The sequence below is a fragment of the Myripristis murdjan genome, chromosome 23 (genome assembly GCF_902150065.1).
Source record: "Myripristis murdjan chromosome 23, fMyrMur1.1, whole genome shotgun sequence".
Lineage (NCBI taxonomy): Eukaryota > Metazoa > Chordata > Actinopteri > Holocentriformes > Holocentridae > Myripristis > Myripristis murdjan.
In genome coordinates, this window is record NC_044002.1 from 26,844,426 (window position 1) to 26,862,697 (window position 18,272).

The 18,272-nt window shown below is 42.2% G+C and overlaps 1 protein-coding gene across 1 annotated transcript in view; it reads right to left on the minus strand.

Moving 5' to 3' along the window:
• Positions 1-1,265: 1,265 nt before the first annotated feature.
• Positions 1,266-18,272, minus strand: part of LOC115355641 (NACHT, LRR and PYD domains-containing protein 12-like) — a 53,991-nt gene continuing 36,984 nt past the window's right edge. Inside the window, exons 7-11 of the mRNA XM_030046498.1 lie at positions 13,020-13,193; positions 9,877-10,050; positions 9,525-9,698; positions 9,307-9,353; positions 1,266-1,919 (exon numbers count right to left, since the gene is read on the minus strand). Coding sequence (XP_029902358.1) covers positions 1,384-1,919; positions 9,307-9,353; positions 9,525-9,698; positions 9,877-10,050; positions 13,020-13,193 — 1,105 coding nt within the window. The 3' untranslated portion in view covers positions 1,266-1,383. The remainder of the gene's footprint in view (positions 1,920-9,306; positions 9,354-9,524; positions 9,699-9,876; positions 10,051-13,019; positions 13,194-18,272) is intronic.

Below are 18,272 nucleotides of genomic sequence, written 5' to 3' on the forward strand. Positions count from 1 at the left end.
ATAAAACGTGCTGGCGTAAGTGTCCAATTAAAACAGTCTTTCCTCTAAACAGTCTATATGAGTAATATACTCAGTCCATTCCGGAGGCGTCCCGGTATCAGTCCGACCATGTGCGTGGCGAGGCTCCGTCGGGGCGCGCATTGAAGCCGCCTGGGCGCGCTCTAGTAACAGCCCAAACTCAGTCAGGACCACCCGCTATCCGCTATCCCTAAAGTGTGTGCGCAAGATAGCAACTTTAGGGATAGCGCATGAAACACGCCCACGGACACACCTCCAGGCGCAAATGATGCAGTCGGCATAACAGATAGCGGGTAGCGGGTGGCGCAAGATACCGTTTAGGGATAGCGGAAGTTCCTAAATCCGCAATTTGTGGGTAGCGGGTAGTGGCAGCGGATAGCGGGTGGCACAAGATAGGGCCCATTGTGTTTCATGTGAACTGGGTTCGGGTTCGGGGTTTGGTTTTTCTCACTTGTTGCATTGGGACGATGCCATTCATTGACTGGAAATTTACTGGCCCAAGAAATGTTGTTTTCTATGAACTTTTAACATGTCATCTACAGGCTTAGCAGAGGAGACTCGGCTGCTAAAAGTTGCATGCTGGGTAATTTGAGTAATTAGCATAAGGAGCTAATCATAAAAACTGGAAATGACTATAATTTCGCTTGTAAAGGTGATCTGAGAGTCTAACTCCATGTTGGTGATGTCCAGAAAAAAAAAAAAATAATAATAATAAAAATGAAGTAATCTGAAAACATGGTCATCTGCTGATTTTGATCTAATTTGTACAAAATTTATGCAACTTATGCTAATGAGGAAAGGTCACATGACTGCAGCGTGGTAATGGATGGATTTCTGGACGTCACTAACATGGATGTAGACTCTTGGATGAGCTTTTCTTTCATTATTTTGTTCATAACAATGAATTTTAATACAGCATTTGTCACTTTTTTTTTCCCTTTATTGAATTAAGTTCAGGTCAATAACATGAAATTCAGATTTAACATTTTTCATCTGAAAAAATTCTGTAAATATATAGTATAGTATATTTGGAATAAAAATCAAATCAAAATAAGTTACAATGAGCAAAAAATAAAATGCAGGGAAAAGAAAAAACTTCAGAGAGTAAATGTGAAATATCAAAGTGATCTAATGACTTTTGTCAATTTGTGATTTAAGAAATGATCTTTGAGGAAAGCATTGAATAACTTTATTGATACTCCCATCATGACAGAACGAGCAGCGTGTTATGAATCTCTCTGTGGCGGCAACTTGTCATGAAAATCGATGCTGCTAAAGTTCTTAAAATGCAGTGAGCTGATTGGATGTTGCCAGGCAGGTTAACTGTGTGATGTTAGAAGTGTTTCTCCACACAGGAGGCGATTCTCACTTCATCTGACACACACACACTGAGGAACCTAACCCAAACCAAAACCCAAAGCCCAGGTACAGAGGCTGAGTGAATGTGGAGGTGAAGGTGTGGAGGTGGATCAGTGTGTCAGAGGAGACGCTGTAGAAGGACAGAGAGCCAGCAGGCCAGTCCAGATACACTGCCACTCTGTTAGAGGAGGGGGGGACAGGGATGGGTGTGCAGATGTTGTTGTGCCTGACAGAGAAACTTTCATCAGAGCAGATCAGACTCCAGGAGTTTTTGTTCCGTCCAAACCTGCTGTCATCACCGTCTCCTCTCCTACTGATTCCTCTGTAAGTCACTGCGATATCAATTCCTCCTTTCCACTTGACCTCCCAGTAACAGCGACCAGTCAGACCATCTCTACACAGGATCTGTTCCCAGTAGTCAAACCTCTCTGGGTGATCAGGATATGGCTTCTTCTGTCTCACTGCTGCCACCTTCCTGTTGTCCTCAGACAGGACGAGGTCTCTGTGTGCTGTGTTTGTGTCCAGTTTGAGTTCACAGGAATCTGATGGAGAGAACAAGACACAAAACACCAGCAGATTGTTATCTAACACACCTGTTGTCTTTGTTATCTGTTGCTTTATTAACAGTTTCAAGTCAATCGTTTAACACGTTCATGATGCCAGAGCTGTTTATATGGAAAACAAAAGGTTTTTATGGCAAATCATTTTTTTTTTTGTCTGTTTTTTCATTAATTTAATTTCAGCTTTTTTAATTATACACGTTGTAGGTTATGTTTTATCCTATTATATCATGCTATATAAAGAAAAACTTTGTGGCCTTGTTTTGAAAAGTGCGAAATAATTACAATAATAATTATAATAATGATTATACAACACGTAGATCCGACCGAGCAATCTGATTGGTCAATCAGACGTTTAGAATGAGCTCAAATGAGCATGACTGCAGGGCTAACCGTGCTCAAATGAAAAATACCTCATCACTGAAAATATTACTCCGCCTATATCTTATTGCCTGAGTCTGTGTGGTTTCCATGGCAACACAAAACGTTTCACTGAAACCCACACCAAAAGCCGCTGTCAGCTTTGTTCGCCTGCATAATGGACCGTTTTGTTGTCAATTTTGATTTCTTTGGCGACCTAAGTTTGGATAAATGGCTGAGCGAGGAAGACAAGACAGAATAGAAAAAGGAGAGATACGCGAGAGTGACGAGTGAAGAGCTGGATCAGCTGGAGAGGTCAAGAAATGAAGCCGGTACGGCCCGGTCAACGTCTTGGGCCGTCAAATGTCTACAAGACTACCTGACAAACACCGGGCAAACAGCTGATTTCTCACCTGTAAGGAAAGAAGAGCTAAACAAGATCCTCCGTGAATTTTATGGAGCTTTAATTTCTATAATAAAGAAAATGAAATGCCTCAGCTAGGCTTGGCACGATAACAAATTTTCCTGTGTGATTAATTGCGTCAGAAATGATTACCATAAGCGATAATATTGCGTAATATTGTGCTTTTGAGACCATTTTTATTATTTTTGTAATTTTGACATTTTCAGACCATTCTTTAAACTTATATGATAATAAAGACATAATGATGCAAATACACCCTTTTAAAGATAAATAAACATTTACTCAACAATAATATTTAAAATGTAAACAAAATTAAATATACAAAATAAATAACACGTAAAAATACCAAAATATAAATAAAGACCTTATGAATACGAAAAAATTGACCAACTGGCCCTGAAAACAAAAAGTGCACTGTAATAAAACACACACACACACACACACACACACACACACACACACACACACACACACACACACACACCAAAAACGTTGAAATGGACTCTCTTATCAAAAATTGCACTTGAATAAAAACCAAAAACAATATAAAAAACTTGGCTTGTGTTTTTTTCTTAACTGGGAACACTGGGCGGGCTGGTTGTGCTTTAGCTGTGCATTGAAATTGCTGGTATTCCCCCTTTTAGTTTGGACAGTTTGAAAACGCAGCGCAGTGATACGTCCAGAGGCCTGTATCACGAAGCGGGATTAAGGCGTTAGCGAGATAACCTCAGGCTCAACTCCGGATTTTCTGTATCACAAAGCTGGTTCACCTCTGATCGGAGGATTGAATCCTACATAAAGCACCGCCCCCTGGCCAATCAGCTCAATCAAACCGTGGCCTGCCCAATCATTGACGATCCCATTGAACGACGAGTCCAAATGAGGAGAGCATTACGGCATTAAAGGATTTTCTTTGACCAGTCATATCCGTAACATTTTGACAACTCTCTGTATGAGAGAGAGGCTGTAATATTAATGTGAAGCAGCACTTCAGCCTGGCTAACAGCTGCCTGCTATACAGAGCTGACACTCTGTAGGAGAGGAAAACAGAAATGAGAGATCATTAAGATTCAGATTCATTTTATTGATTTGTCCCTTAAAGGGCGATTTGGTTTGCAGCAGATCACATTTAGTCAGATTTAGACATAAAAACATAAAAAAAAACATGCATGATGATACGAGCAGTGAATTACATCCGATTCACCAAGTGCACAGTTACAATACAAAGAGGAATAAATTAATCAGTGAATAGATACCAACCAGCTACACAGTTGCAGCAACAAGAACCACGGTGCAATTACCTCCTCTTCTCTACAGCGTTTAAAGCCCGGATGGAGAGAGGCACAAAGGAAAATGTATATCTGTTTTTAGTAGCTGTGGGAACAGTTAGGCGGAAGCCAGAAGGAAGAAGCTTATATTCGTGGTTAAGGAGGTAGGTAACATCCCTACGAATGGACTTTGCTTTCTTAAGCACGTGAATGTTAAAAATTTCGTCCAGGCTGCTGAACTACACCCCAGCTACTTTGGAAGCAACATGCACAATTCTCCCTAGGGAGTTTTTGTCCTTGCTAGCAAGGTTTCCATTACCAACAAAGGATGCAAAAGGAAATGACAGACTCAATAAAACCACTATAAAACATTTTCATCAGGCTTGTATCTCCTGGAATTTGGCGAGCTTCCTTAGACAAAAGAGGCATTGCGGACCTTTTTTACAAAGCATATCACACTTCACATCAAATTTGAGCATTTTATCAATTATAGTGCCGTGATATTTGTAGCTGTTCACCAGTTCAACTGGCTGGTTATGGACCACACTACATTGAGGAGCTGGGGACGGACGTCTAAAATCGATACAGACCTCCTTTGTTTTAGAGACATTTATTTTAAGGAATAATTAATCGCACCAGGATATAAAAATCATCAAGTACCTGGCCATGACTAACTTCACCATCGCGAAGCAGGCTGACGATAACGATAAAGGCAATCTTACCAAATGCAATGATGTTCTTCTGTTTTATTTTTATTATTATTATTATTATTATTATTATTATTATTGTTATTATTATTATTATTATAGCCTTTATTTAACCAGGTTAGTCCCATTGAGATCAAAGATCTCTTTTTCAAGGGAGACCTGGCCAAGAGGGCAGCAGCATAGTTACAGTACATTAAAAACAATAAACAGCACATAAAGTTTACAACATTAAAACTTGATTACATAAAGCACTTTTACTTGCTTCCACATTCTTTTAATCCCTGAGGGGTCACACCTGGAGGAATTAAACTATACTTGTCATACACGCAGCACATCTGTGCAGTGCAGTGAGTTCATGGGTTTCAGCGTCAGATGTGGACTACTTGCGCCATCGATGTGTAACTTGTGCATTTATGCGGTCGACAATACATTGCCACGCATTCTGGCTTCTCTTCGCGGCGGCCGCGGTGTTCGATTTACTATGTAAATTTTTTTTTCCTCCTCAAACTTTTCCAGTATAACACGCTGCTCCTGCGCCGTGACATACGCTGTGCGTTTTTCCTTGTCGCTCATGTTTGTGATTGGTCGGCTGCCTCGGAACCCGCCTCTTATACGTGCACGTTCACAGCTCTTGATGAGGCAAACCTAGGTCGAATGAGCAAGTTGATAACCAGCGTCGTGATACCGGTTATCCCTGATCACCATGATCTCAAAGAGTGTATCCGGATAGGTCTGAGTAATCCAGTGAAAACTAAGCTTGCTTCGTGATACAGGCCTCAGGTTACTGGGCTCCCCTCTCTCATTTGAATCCAAAACATTCCCACACGGGGGCTGTTGGTGCGTTTGGTTTGGGATGTAGTTCTCGTTCTCTGAACCAGATGAACCAGCTCACCTCACTGACAGACAAGGCTCGACAGTGAACGCTCTTGTCGTCTGCTCTCTTTGGCAGAGAGAGACGAGGAAAACAAACATGCATGAATGTGGCAACAAATTGCTGTCAGAAAAGTTACCGACTTCATTTAAATTTACCGTCCAATTAACCGACTTATCGCATATCGTGACAGGCCTAGCCTCAGCAGATTCAGCACCACAGGCAGTACCTGACAGATTTTCCACAGAGATGTGCGGCTATAACTCTGTTCTTGTTATTAATGTGTTAATGTTATCAGTTATTAATTAGCATATTGATTGTTATTCATTTGTTCATTCTTTATGAGTTGCCTAGGCCATTGCCTAGGCTATACAAGACATTCCTAAAGCAGAGATATATAAGATATAAGACATACAAAAATAAACTCACCAATATCATCAGACTGAAAAAAAAAAAAAAAAAAAATACTACCACAAAGAACTGGAAAAACATAGAGGCAACATCCAAGCTACCTGAAAAACTTTAAACACCATCATTAATAAAAACACAGCTAGAAGTGAATTTCCTAGGTACTTTAATAAGGATAATACTACCATAAATAATACTAAGGATATTGCCAATGGATTCAATAGTTTTTTTTTTTTTTTTGCTGATGTTGGTCCAAGCCTTGCGAATCAGATACCAGAACCAACAAATGGTGGTGGCATAGGTTATACAAAAATAAAACTAAACCCTCATTCATTTTTTCTTAGCAGAGTAGATGAAAATGAAATTTTGACAGTTGTAAATCTACCGACAGCACAGATCTTGATATGACCCTGATAAAGACCATAATGGAAGCTATTGTCACACCACTTGCCTACATCTGTAACATTTCTTTTAGAACTGGCATTTTCCCCACAAATATGAAGATTGCAAAAATAATACCCATTCACAAAAGTGGCAATAAGCATCAGTTTACCAATTATAGACCCATATCCTTGCTTTCCCAATTTTCAAAGATTTTATAAAAATCATTTGTTGCAAGGCTTGACAGCTTTGTAGATAGATATCAATGTTGTCAGGAGGTGTTGACAACAGGGAGTATACAATGGGTGTTTTTATAGACTTAAAAAAAGCATTTGACACTATCGATCATAAAATACTTTTTTAAAAAAAATTAGAGAGATACAGAATTAGAGGAGTTGCCCACTCATGGCTTGAAAGTTACCTTCATGAAAGACAACAATATGTACGTATAAATGATACTGATTCAGAATCTCAAATAAGCACACATGAAGTCCCACAGGGATCTGTGTTGGGCCCAAAACTTTTTATTTTATATATCAACGATATCTGCAAATCACTGCCAATGTTGAGATGCATTTTATTTGCAGATGATACTAGTCTACACAGCTCTGGGAAAAATCTTGAACAACTCATGCTTAAAACTGAAAAAGAGCTAGAAACTCTCAAACAATGGTTTGATGCAAACAAGTTGTCACTTCGTCTGAGTAAAACTAAATATATTATATTTGGAAATAAAAAAATACAATAGACAACGTTGAAATTGAAAGAGTCTATCATATAAAATTTCTAGGAATGATCATAGACAGTTGTCTTAGCTGGAAAGAACACATTAAAAATACAAAAACTAAAATCTCAAAAACAATAGCAATATTATATAAAGTTAAATATTTTGTCAATACAAATTCTCTATGCACTCTATACTACTCACTTATACTTCACTCTCTCACCTACTGCATAGAGATATGGGGACATACATTTAAAACAGTTAATCCACTTTTCATCTTACAAAAAAGGCCATTAGAATCATAAACCATACTCACTATCTTGCCCCAACAAATCCACTTTTTCTTAGAAATAATATTCTCGAGCTAGAAGATCTAGCAGATCTCAACACATTAATATTTATGTACAAGGCACATAAAAACTTACTTCCATCCTGTATTCAGGGATTATTTGAAAGCAGAGAATCACAGTACCAACTTCGAGGAGCCCATATGTACAAAAAACTTTTGTATGTATGTACTGTGTGTGTATGTATGTATGAATGTATGTATGTATGTATGAATGTATGTATGAATGTATGTTTGTATGTAAGTATGTATGTATCTAGGCATAAATCCAGAACAAGCCTTCGGTTCGATGTTACAGCAAACGATTAAACTGTCTTACTTGTTCTTTTCTTTCGAATAATGTAGAAGCTTATGTCTAATAATATATTGTCTTTATTGTTTCTCAAAATTGTTTGTATAGAAACACAAAAAAAGTTTTCTTTCAGATTTCTATACATCAACATTCCTTTAAATATTGACTTTGACTTGCTATGATTTAGATAGGGTGGGCCCACATAAGCCTTGGCTTACAGCCCAAACCTTTTGGTGCCACATACTCCTGAACAGTGATGTGATGTGATACTATGTACTTCCTTCAAAGCACCAAATAAAACAATTCAATCAGTCAATCAATCAATCAATCATTGATTTAATTAATTTGTAAATTTGTTTGCATCTGTACATTGAAATGAACATTTAATGAATCAACACATCTGTGAAAACTGTCATCTTTATTTCAGAGGTAAATTGATAACAGCCTGAAAAGGTGATTATACAACTATGTTTAGCCTTAATGTGACTGCTTACTGTTGTTACTTTTGCTGCTCAGCCACATTAATTGGAGCTGACATTAAGTTGGAGTGACACAATGGGAAAATCACGATGTCTAGAAAACATGATAAGCCCAAGTTGGCTGGGTGACAAGGACTAGTTAACGTCAGATCGCATGTATTTCCACTGAAACGGAGAGAATACTAGCAAAAAACTTTGATATTTTGAGAGAGAAATTCCCACAGTATGAATACATTTTGATTATACATTTTATTTTGTTGGGAATAGTTGTATATTCTTCAGCCATGCTAACGCTGGCCGCATCACAGTCCTGAAAATAATAACAGTCAAGCACACCCTCTCGTGTAATAATGCTTAATAATAATTGTTGTTATTATTGTTATTTCTATTATTAGCATTACCATAATTGGCATTATTCTTATTGTTGTTTTGTTATTGTTATTATTGTTATTGTTATTATTATCATTATTATCATTATTATTACAGTTTCCTAGCAGACACATAACAGAACTGTGGTCATAATTCATTATAATTGGCCTGTCATTTGTTGTAAGGTTCAACATGTTCAGTTCTGTTTTGTGCCTTTCTGTGTTACTCGTTCACTTTAAGAGCTAAGTGTGTTGCCATAGTAACAGCTAACTCCTTGTGGCGGTATAAAAGCAGTTTGTGGTGCGTGTTACGGCTCCATGTTACTGAGCAGCAACACGTGTTAGCACTGCAACAAACAACACGCCAGTTGGCCAAGTCAAGCAGAGAAGTTGTCTGCCTCTGTTTCCCCACAACATCCACGCTGGAAACACACAACTTCCACATGTTAGACATTTCATTACAGAGATGGATACCACTCAGTTAGGATGATACAAGCATGGCCATTTTTACTTTGTGGATGTCAGTTGTGATCAAATGAATAAAAATCAGTTGATAAAAATGAAACAGCCAAATGAGGATCAGGGAATAAAGACGGTGTTTATTTTCGTGCAGCAACTAAATGATTTTTGGTTCAACATTAAAAGCAGCTGAGAACAAACAGCAGAAGCTGCAGCTACACCATCTAAACAGCTGAATGTTTGCTGCTTTGTGCTCAGGAATCAAACTAAATCCACACTTACACTTCCTCACGCCTGGTTTCAACCTCTGCTCTCCACCATGGTCCACCCTGGAGGAAGAAACAGAGTCAGAGCAGCAGATTCTCTTTGAGGATGGAAACATGGGCAGTAAATAACCTTCCCTATGAAGGATTTAGCAGACCACATCACTCATATCCACCATTCAACATGAGACAATATCCCTCAGGCCTCTAGAAGACATTGTGTGTGTCTCTCCATACCTGAGAGCCTCCAGTCTCCAGGTTGGATCCTCCAGTCCAGCAGAGAGCAGCTTCACTCCTGAGTCTCCTGGATGATTGTAGCTCAGGTCCAGCTCTCTCAGATGGGAGGGGTTGGAGCTCAGAGCTGAGGTCAGAGAAGCACAGCCTTCCTGTGTGAGCAGACAGCCTGACAGCCTGCACATGGACACACCAACAACAACAACACAGTCTGATACACATACATGTTGGACTTTTTCATCAGCACACTAATCTGAAATTAGCTGGGTTCATTCAGACAAATATTCAAATGTGTGATCAGCTTTGTGTTTTCATTTAGTCCAGTTTGAAAGCTCTTGAGTTCTCCGTTCCTGACCTGAGAGCCTCCAGTCTGCAGTGTGGACTCTCCAGTCCAGCAGAGAGCAGCTTCACTCCTGAATCCTGCAGGTCGTTGTTACTCAGGTCCAGCTCTCTCAGACTAGAGGACTGGGAGCTGAGAACTGAGGCCAGAGCTGCACAGCTTCTCTTTGACAGATTACAGCCACTCAGCCTGGATGGACATTAAAACAGAAGAAAGTGTCATAGTTGTCACTTTTCCTGGGACACTGCCGTCATGCTGCTAATAGTGATAATAATCTTTCTTCATGACAGCCTTATCTAAAAGCAAGCTGACAGTGAGCTCTGCATGCTGCTGTAGCTCACTGAGCTGAATGCAGCACTAACAATACCAGGGACACTGGTTTGATTCTCACTGCGTCCCTCATGCTGAAAATATAGGCACACATTGTACTGTGAGGTGGGTTGGATACATAATCCAATAAAAGGTATTTGAATTTGAAGAATCCCTAAACTCCACCAGTTTGTTAATTTCCCCACCAGAGGAAACAACACTCTGAACCACTGCTACTGCAACATTAAGCGTGCTTATTCTGCTGTTCCCAAACCCCACCTTGGTAAATCTGACCATCTTTCTGTCCTGCTCAGGTCAACTTACACCACAAGGCTGAAAGCAAACTCTGTCACTGTGAGATCTGTGAAACAGTGGACTGACAGTGCACTGGAGGAGGTGTAAGGCTGCTTAGAGGCCACAGACATCAGTCATCAGAAATCTTCAAGGACCACCAGTGACACTCATGAGTACACGGACACTGTAAGCAGTTATATTAATTGGTGCACCTCCACCTGTGTCCCCTCCTGTACCCTTCGTCTATATCAAAATCAGAAGCTCTGGTTCAATGCGGATGTACACAGCAAGATAAGGAACCGGTGCACAGCTTTCAAATCAGGAGACACCAGAGAGTATAAACATGCCTGCTACAAGCTCCAAAAATCCATCAGAGCCGCCAAGAGGACATACTCTAAGAGGCTTGAAAGCTGCTACAGGGACAACAACACAAGAGGTATGTGGCAGGGAATACAGTCATTCACAAATTACAGGACAAACTCCAGCAGTGCAGAGGTCTGTGACGCCATACAACCACACACATTGAACAGTTTCTATGCAAGATTTGACAGGGAAAATTTTGACACCGCCTTAAAGTCCCCATGCAACCCTGAGGAGACTGCACTCCAGGGGCTCTAGTTTCCCAGCACAGTGCAGGGTGGCGCAGTGAGGCGAACCCCGCGCAGAGCTAGTGGTTTTTGTGGGCATCTATTGCATTGTTAATGTGCCTGACATTCTGGAAACCTGCCTGTGAGGTTTTGGTGACGCGCGTGCACTGCACGGCGGTCAGCCAGACGTCCACTACACCAACTCCGCTCTACCTGTGGCAGTAGACCTCCATGTCAATTGTGTAAACGTTCATTACACCTTTGCACAGCGCATTTTAAAGGCGAGGACAGGGGCTCATTTGATTGGTTTAAAGTGAATCGGCTGTGTCAAACCCACTCCACGCCTTCTCTCCTCCCTTCCGCCAGTAGGAGGGACAGCGGAGTACAAGTACCAGTGCGTACAGCGTGCCAAACTTGCAAAATCCACCTGGCCACACCCAGTTGGTGAAGTGCAGCTGCGCCCCCGCCTCGCCCGGTCAGCGAAACTAGAGCCCCAGGTGTCACACAGAGGTGGTGAGGTCATTCAAGAGCGTCAATCCCCGTAAGGCTGTGGGACCTGATGGGGTGGCACCAAGAATCCTGAAAGCTTGTGCTGAGCAACTGGCAGGGGTGTACAGAGACATCTTTGACACTTCCCTCATGCTGGAAACTGTGCCTCGCATCTTTAAATCTTCTGTGATAGTCCCTGTTCCCAAAAAATCAAACACATCCATCATGAATGACTACAGACCAGTGGCACTTACACCAATAGCCATGAAGTGTCTGGAAAAACTGGTTCTCCAATCCATCAACTCTGTGGTTCCTGACAAAGTAGACCCCATGCAGTTTGCATACTGCCCCAACAGATCAGTAGACGATGCAGTGGCTCTGGCCCTCCACTCAGTGCTTCAATATCTGGATGCTAGCAGCACATACGCATGCTTACTGTTCCTGGATTACAGCTCAGCCCTCAATACCAATGAAACTGACTGGGAAGTTGGCAGACCTTGGAATACCACCCAGAACTGAATCCTGGACTTCCTGGTAGATAGACCACAGGTGGTAAGGATTGGTGCCATTGAAGGAGACGAGGCCTTTGAAGACATTTTTGGTTCTTAAAACCCTTCTCTCGCAGATGCCGTCTGATGGTTATGGGACTGCAGTTGGCACCGGTGACAAGCTTACTTTGGGCCGAGGATCGTCCCGTGTCTTGATGGACAGCCAATTGGATCCTCCGGCTCAGGGCCGGTGAAAGTTTTTGGGGTCTACGACTTGACTTTTTTGTTCCATAACCCACAGGATCTTTTAAGAAGTTTAAAATGACTGTCTTACTGCGCCCAACCTCAGCAGCAATGGCACGCTGCGAGAGGCCTTGTTGTTGGGCCTTGCTTATGCAGCTCAACAATCCGACCGCGTTCAAGGAGAGAAAGCTTTTTTGCCTTTGCCATCAGGAGGTCATGACAGTGTGGATACCTGACAGAAAATGACACTGAATCCACTTTTTTTGCCAAGATTTGGGCTTTTAAAGACTGTGGTCTTAAACTTTTGATCAGCTGATGAACAGCCTATTTCAGTTTAATGTTGTTTGCAATAAATTGCTTACTCAATTTTTTTGGTCTCACTGCCATTTCTTCTTTTTGCATTTTGAAGCTCTACTTAGAACCTTCTAAAGATCCAACAGAGTCCAACAGACAACAGCTTTAGGAGTAGCCACATCAATGGTTTGCAAAGGATTTTCCTCCAAATATTCAATATAATCCTTATAATTATAGTCATGTATGTTATATATAATTTGTCCCATCAGTTTTTAGACTCTGAAATTGGGGTGACAGTGTAAAAATCTGCCTGTAATTAAAAAACAGTAAGCACCAGAGTTTTGTTCAAACCCTTAAATTAAAGCTAAAAGTCAACATTCTTTTCCGGTCAGGAAGTCCATTTGGACAAATGTGTAAAAACATTCGGAGGAACAAAAGAAATACTGGGTCTTACCTGAGAGCCTCCAGTCTCCAGTGTGGACTCTCCAGTCCAGCAGAGAGACGCTTCACTCCTGAATCCTGCAGCTGGTTGTTACTCAGGTCCAGCTCTCTCAGACTAGAGGACTGGGAGCTGAGAACTGACGCTAGAGCTGCACAGCTTCTCTCTGACAGATTACAGCCACTCAGCCTGAGGAATTAGTGAAGAACAAGATAAATTTGAAAATATCAATTTTTTTCTCACGTAATAAAATTCACCTATAGTTCACCAAAGTTAAAGTATTAAATATATCCAATTCTAAATGAACCTACACAGATTTCTTGGAGGCTTTGACCACAGGCAGCAGCCTCAGAAGAGCCTCCTCTGAAGCAGAGTATTTCTTCAGGTCAAACACATCCAGATCTTCTTCTGAAGACAGTAAAATGAAGACCAGAGCTGACCACTGAGCAGGAGACAGTTTGTCTGTGGAGAGACTTCCTGAACTCAAGTACTGTTGGATCTCCTCCACTAGAGAATGGTCATTCAGCTCATTCAGACAGTGGAACAGGTTGATGCTTCTCTCTGGAGAGGGACTGTCCTGGATCTTCTCCTTAATGTACTGGACTGTTTCCTGATTGGTCTGTGAACTACTTCCTATCTGTGTAATCAGGCCTCGTAGGAGAGTCTGGTTGGTCTGCAGTGAAAGACCCAGAAGGAAGCGCAGGAACAAGTCCAGGTGTCCATTTGGACTCTGTAAGGCCTTGTCCACAGCACTCCGGAGGAGATGTTTTTGTTTTAGTTTGGATTTCTTTAACCCTGTAGACCACCTGGAGGTTGATTTTTGTATCAACAGATTGACTCCAGAGTTGATGAATGTCAGAAAGACATAAAGAGCAGCCAGAAACTCCTGAAGGCTCAGATGGACGAAGCAGAAAACCTTGTCCTGGTACAGCCCACACTCCTCTTTAAAGATCTGTGTGAACACTCCTGAGTACACTGAGGCTGCCCTGATATCAATGCCACACTCTGCCAGGTCTGCTTCATAGAAGATCAGGTTGCCTTTCTCCAGCTGCTCAAAAGCCAGTTTTCCCAGAGACAGGATCATCTCCCTGGTCTCTGTAGTCCACAGTGGATCTGTCTGACCTCTCCCATGATACTTGATGTTCTGCACTTTTGACTGAACCACCAGGAAGTGGATGTACATCTCAGTCAGGGTCTTGGGCAGGTCTCCTCCCTGACTGGTCTTCAACACGTCCTCCAGAACTGTAGCTGTGATCCAGCAGAAGACTGGGATGTGGCACATGATGTGGAGGCTTCGGGACGTCTTGATGTGGGAGATGATTCTGCTGGCCTGCTCCTCATCTCTGAATCTCTTCCTGAAGTATTCCTCCTTCTGTGGGTCAGTGAAGCCTCTCACCTCTGTCACCATGTCAACACATGCAGGAGGGATCTGATTGGCCGCTGCGGGTCGTGTGGTTATCCAGAGGCGAGCAGAGGGAAGCAGGTTCCCCTTGATGAGGTTTGTCAGCAGAACGTCCACTGAGGTGGACTCTGTAACATCAGTCAGGATCTGGTTGTTGTTGAAGTCCAGAGGAAGTCGACACTCATCCAGACCGTCAAAGATCAACACAACCTGGAACTGCTCAAACCTGCTCATTCCTGCTTCTTTGGTCTCAGTGAAGAAGTGATGAAGAAGTTCCACCAAGCTGAACTTTTTCCCTCTCAGCAGATTCAGCTCTCTGAAAGTGAATGGAAATGTGAAGTGGACATGCTGGTTGGCTTTGTCTTCAGCCCAGTCCAGAGTGAACTTCTGTGTTAAGACTGTTTTCCCAATGCCAGCCACTCCCTTTGTCATCACTGTCCTGATTGGCCGATCTCTTCCAGGTAAAGGTTTAAAGATGTCCTCACATGTGATTGTTGTTTCTTGTGTGTCTGGTTTCCTGGATGCTGTTTCAATCCATCTGACCTCATGTTCCTCATTGAGCTCTCCACTCCCTCCCTCTGTGATGTACAGCTCTGTGTAGATCTGATTCAGAAGTGCTGGGTTTCCTGCTTTAGCAATCCCCTCAAACACACACTCACACTTCTTCTTCAGCTTAGATTTGAGTTCACGTTGGCAAAGAGCAGCCGCAGTTTCTGAATGAACAAACAAACAAAAACATCAAAAAAACGATGTTGTATTACATATGAGAAATGTGAATATTTCCTGGTAAATGTATCTATTGGTCCTGTTCGACTGTAAGAATGTAGCAAGGTGTACCGAGACCTGAAGGCTGTTTTACGAGTTCTGCAATCGTTTCTATAGCAACAATATGGTTTCAGGTTAAAGTTCCTGGAAGCTGATTTGGGCCCTGCTTCAGGAACTTTTAGTTCGAGCTAAAAGGGCTGTCCGTCCTGATTGGTCAACGCGTTGCCATGACAACACTTCTGTAAACATGAGCTATCAGAGGACGACGACACAAGGCAGCCACCGCCAAACAACAGACTGCAGGAACAAATGAAGAGCTGCACGTCCCGATCAAGATTTGGGGAGAATAAAGTTCACAGTTTAACAAACAACACAGCGCTGCCTCAGCCGGAGCGCCGCCACTGTCCCGGGGAAGCCGGCGGGACGAGACGGGAAAGGAAGCTGCTCTTCAAGCCGCCCCCTGCTGGCCGGGAGGAAAACTCATTGGCTGAAATAATCTGTCATCAAGCAACAGCCTGACGCATCACAGCTGGTTTGATCTGATTGGCTGTTTCACTCGGCTGGTAAACTGACATTTTTCGTTAACTAGTGAAAGTTTCTGAGAAATGAGGAAGAGAATTTAAAAGTTTAGGAGAGCTGGATGTCGAGTGCACAACCAAAGAAGAAAAATCATGAAGCAAAAAGACTAAAACTAAGATTTTTTTATTTAAAATTTTTTCCCCCTTACTGGTCTGCAGACACTCAGCCAGCTCCTCCTGCTTCATCCTCCTCAGGAAGTGCAGTGTGATCTGCAGAAAAAACTCTTTGCTCCTCCTCTGCTCTTCCTCCTCATCCTCCCTGTGCCTCTCTGAGCATTCTGGGTAATCTGGCCTCAGAGACCTCTGCAGGTTTTTCAGCTCATTCTTCACAAAGGTGACCATGTTCTCCTCCAGCAGCTGCAACACAAAAATAAAAGAATTAAACTTCCAAATTAAGATTTGGACACAAACACAAAATCAAATCCAGGTCAAAGAGCCTGAGGCTGGGCTGCACCAACGAGGATTCATTTTTAAACCCAGTTAAATCACGGTTTGCACCAACCTTTAAAACGGCATGAAAATGAAGACGGGTTCAGTTTAAATCTCTCTTTAAACCCCAGTTAAGTTTCTACTCTAAAACTAGATTAAGTTTAATCCTGATCCTCCAAAACTGGTGTTTGATCAGTTTAAACTATGATCTGGTTTTAACTTTAATTTACACTTGAGGGGCTTTAACTTTGAAAATGTCTGCATTTTGAAGCAAAATGATGGAGTTCTTCAAAGACAGAGACAGACTGTCCTGTCAGTCAGAAAGTCTCTTTTTTCTAATGATTTTGTTTTCTTTTATCTTGCAGAATTTGTCCGGCCTGCTGCATTTATTCAGCCCAACCTGTTTCTCAGAAGAGGAGGAGAAGTTTGAACGTCTGTGGAGCCACGATGAGCAGCTCACTGCTTGTTAGCGAGCACTGGCGGTTCTGAGGAGGGGCCAACAGGGGCCAGTGCCCCCGTAACACTGAGTCTGGACCCCGCTGTGCAACCCCCCCCCCCTCTGAACAAAGATTAGAAATTGTGATGCGGCTTTCACATAGCGTGCGGTTCGGGCTCTGCGCTGTGTACCGCAGACTTGCGCAAAGCAGCGTGCACACGCGTGCAGAGTAGGGCGCACGCATGCACGGCATGCAAGCATGCGGTGCTGGTTGCTACGCGACCGAAACAGACGTTAGGAAGTAGTTTTCCGTTCTGGTGCACTTTTTCTCTGGCGGACAATACAGCAGCTTCAGATGAATCATGTAAATAGGCAAATACATTCTTTAATTTATGAATTAGCTGAACTAATGCTTCTAAATAAATTATGTTACATGAATGAAGGCTGTATTTTTTTCCCACCTGTTACCTGTTGTGTGTGTGACTTCACATGGAATTTTATAATAAATGTATGACTATACTGCATTGTCTTTGCAAAAGTGCAGATCTCATGATGTCAATCATCATATAAACGCAGACCAGTGCGGCCCTCGCGCTCCGCGATCACATCCACAATGACTAGCTGCGCCGGCCGAGGGCTGCACCGTGCGCGCGCTATGTGAAAGCCGCTTTAGAGCGCTGCAAATGGAAACGGTCAGTTTGGGTGATCTACAGCGAGCTCGAAAAGTTACCAACCACCCGACGAGAGGCAGTCAGAAGCAAGAAACGACTACCACGAACAGTATTTTATTGTTACAAGGTAACAATAAGCTTTTAGAGTGTAAATATGATGATGATTTATTGATGAAGATGATAAGAAGACAGTGGTGTAATGAAGATGTGATGATGATGTTGATGAAACTGCCTGATAAAGATTTTAGAAGCAGGACTTTGTAGTAAGTGAGGAGTTTGTCTGCACTAAGGTTGCACTGAAAAATAGGATGTTTCCATTGTTTCTGTCTCTTATATTTGTGTCTCAAATGTGATATTTTGAACCATTCAATTTGGGTACAATGGGTTATCACTAGTTTTATGGGGGGGGGGGGGATCAGATATCATTTCGAATCTTTGTCTTTTTCGCCCCGGGTTGAATGTGCCCCTCTGACAAAACCCCTGGCCCCAGCCAGGCCCCTCCAGTAAAATTGGTCTAGAACCGCCACTGTTAGCGAGCCACAGCAAACTGGTTCCCCTGTCAGAGGAAACAGACAAACTGGTTTCTCTCTTTCTGCTTCCTGGCTTCTGACAGCATGTGAGTCCAGCTGGTTTTAGTCCTCAACCTTCATGTGATCACTTGTTCCTCTGTTTTTCCTGTGAGCATCTTCACTTAACTGTCATCCACTGAGTAAAGTTTAAATCTGTAAACTTGGATGAACTGAATCAGGATCAGTTTTTAATTGAGCAGCAGAGCTCTGCTTCCTTTGAAATCTGATCTGTTCTTTTTAAACCGGGCTTTGCTAAACTCCCAGGGCTCAAAATGACGTTTTTCCCTCAGTGTCCGGAAGCTGTCCCCAATTCTGCCTTCAGCTGTCCCAGACTGAACAACCCCTGTCCAAGATCTTTTTTTCATTGTACACAGTACATATGGTGTAATAACTTTATTTCAGTAACTCATCACTTTAC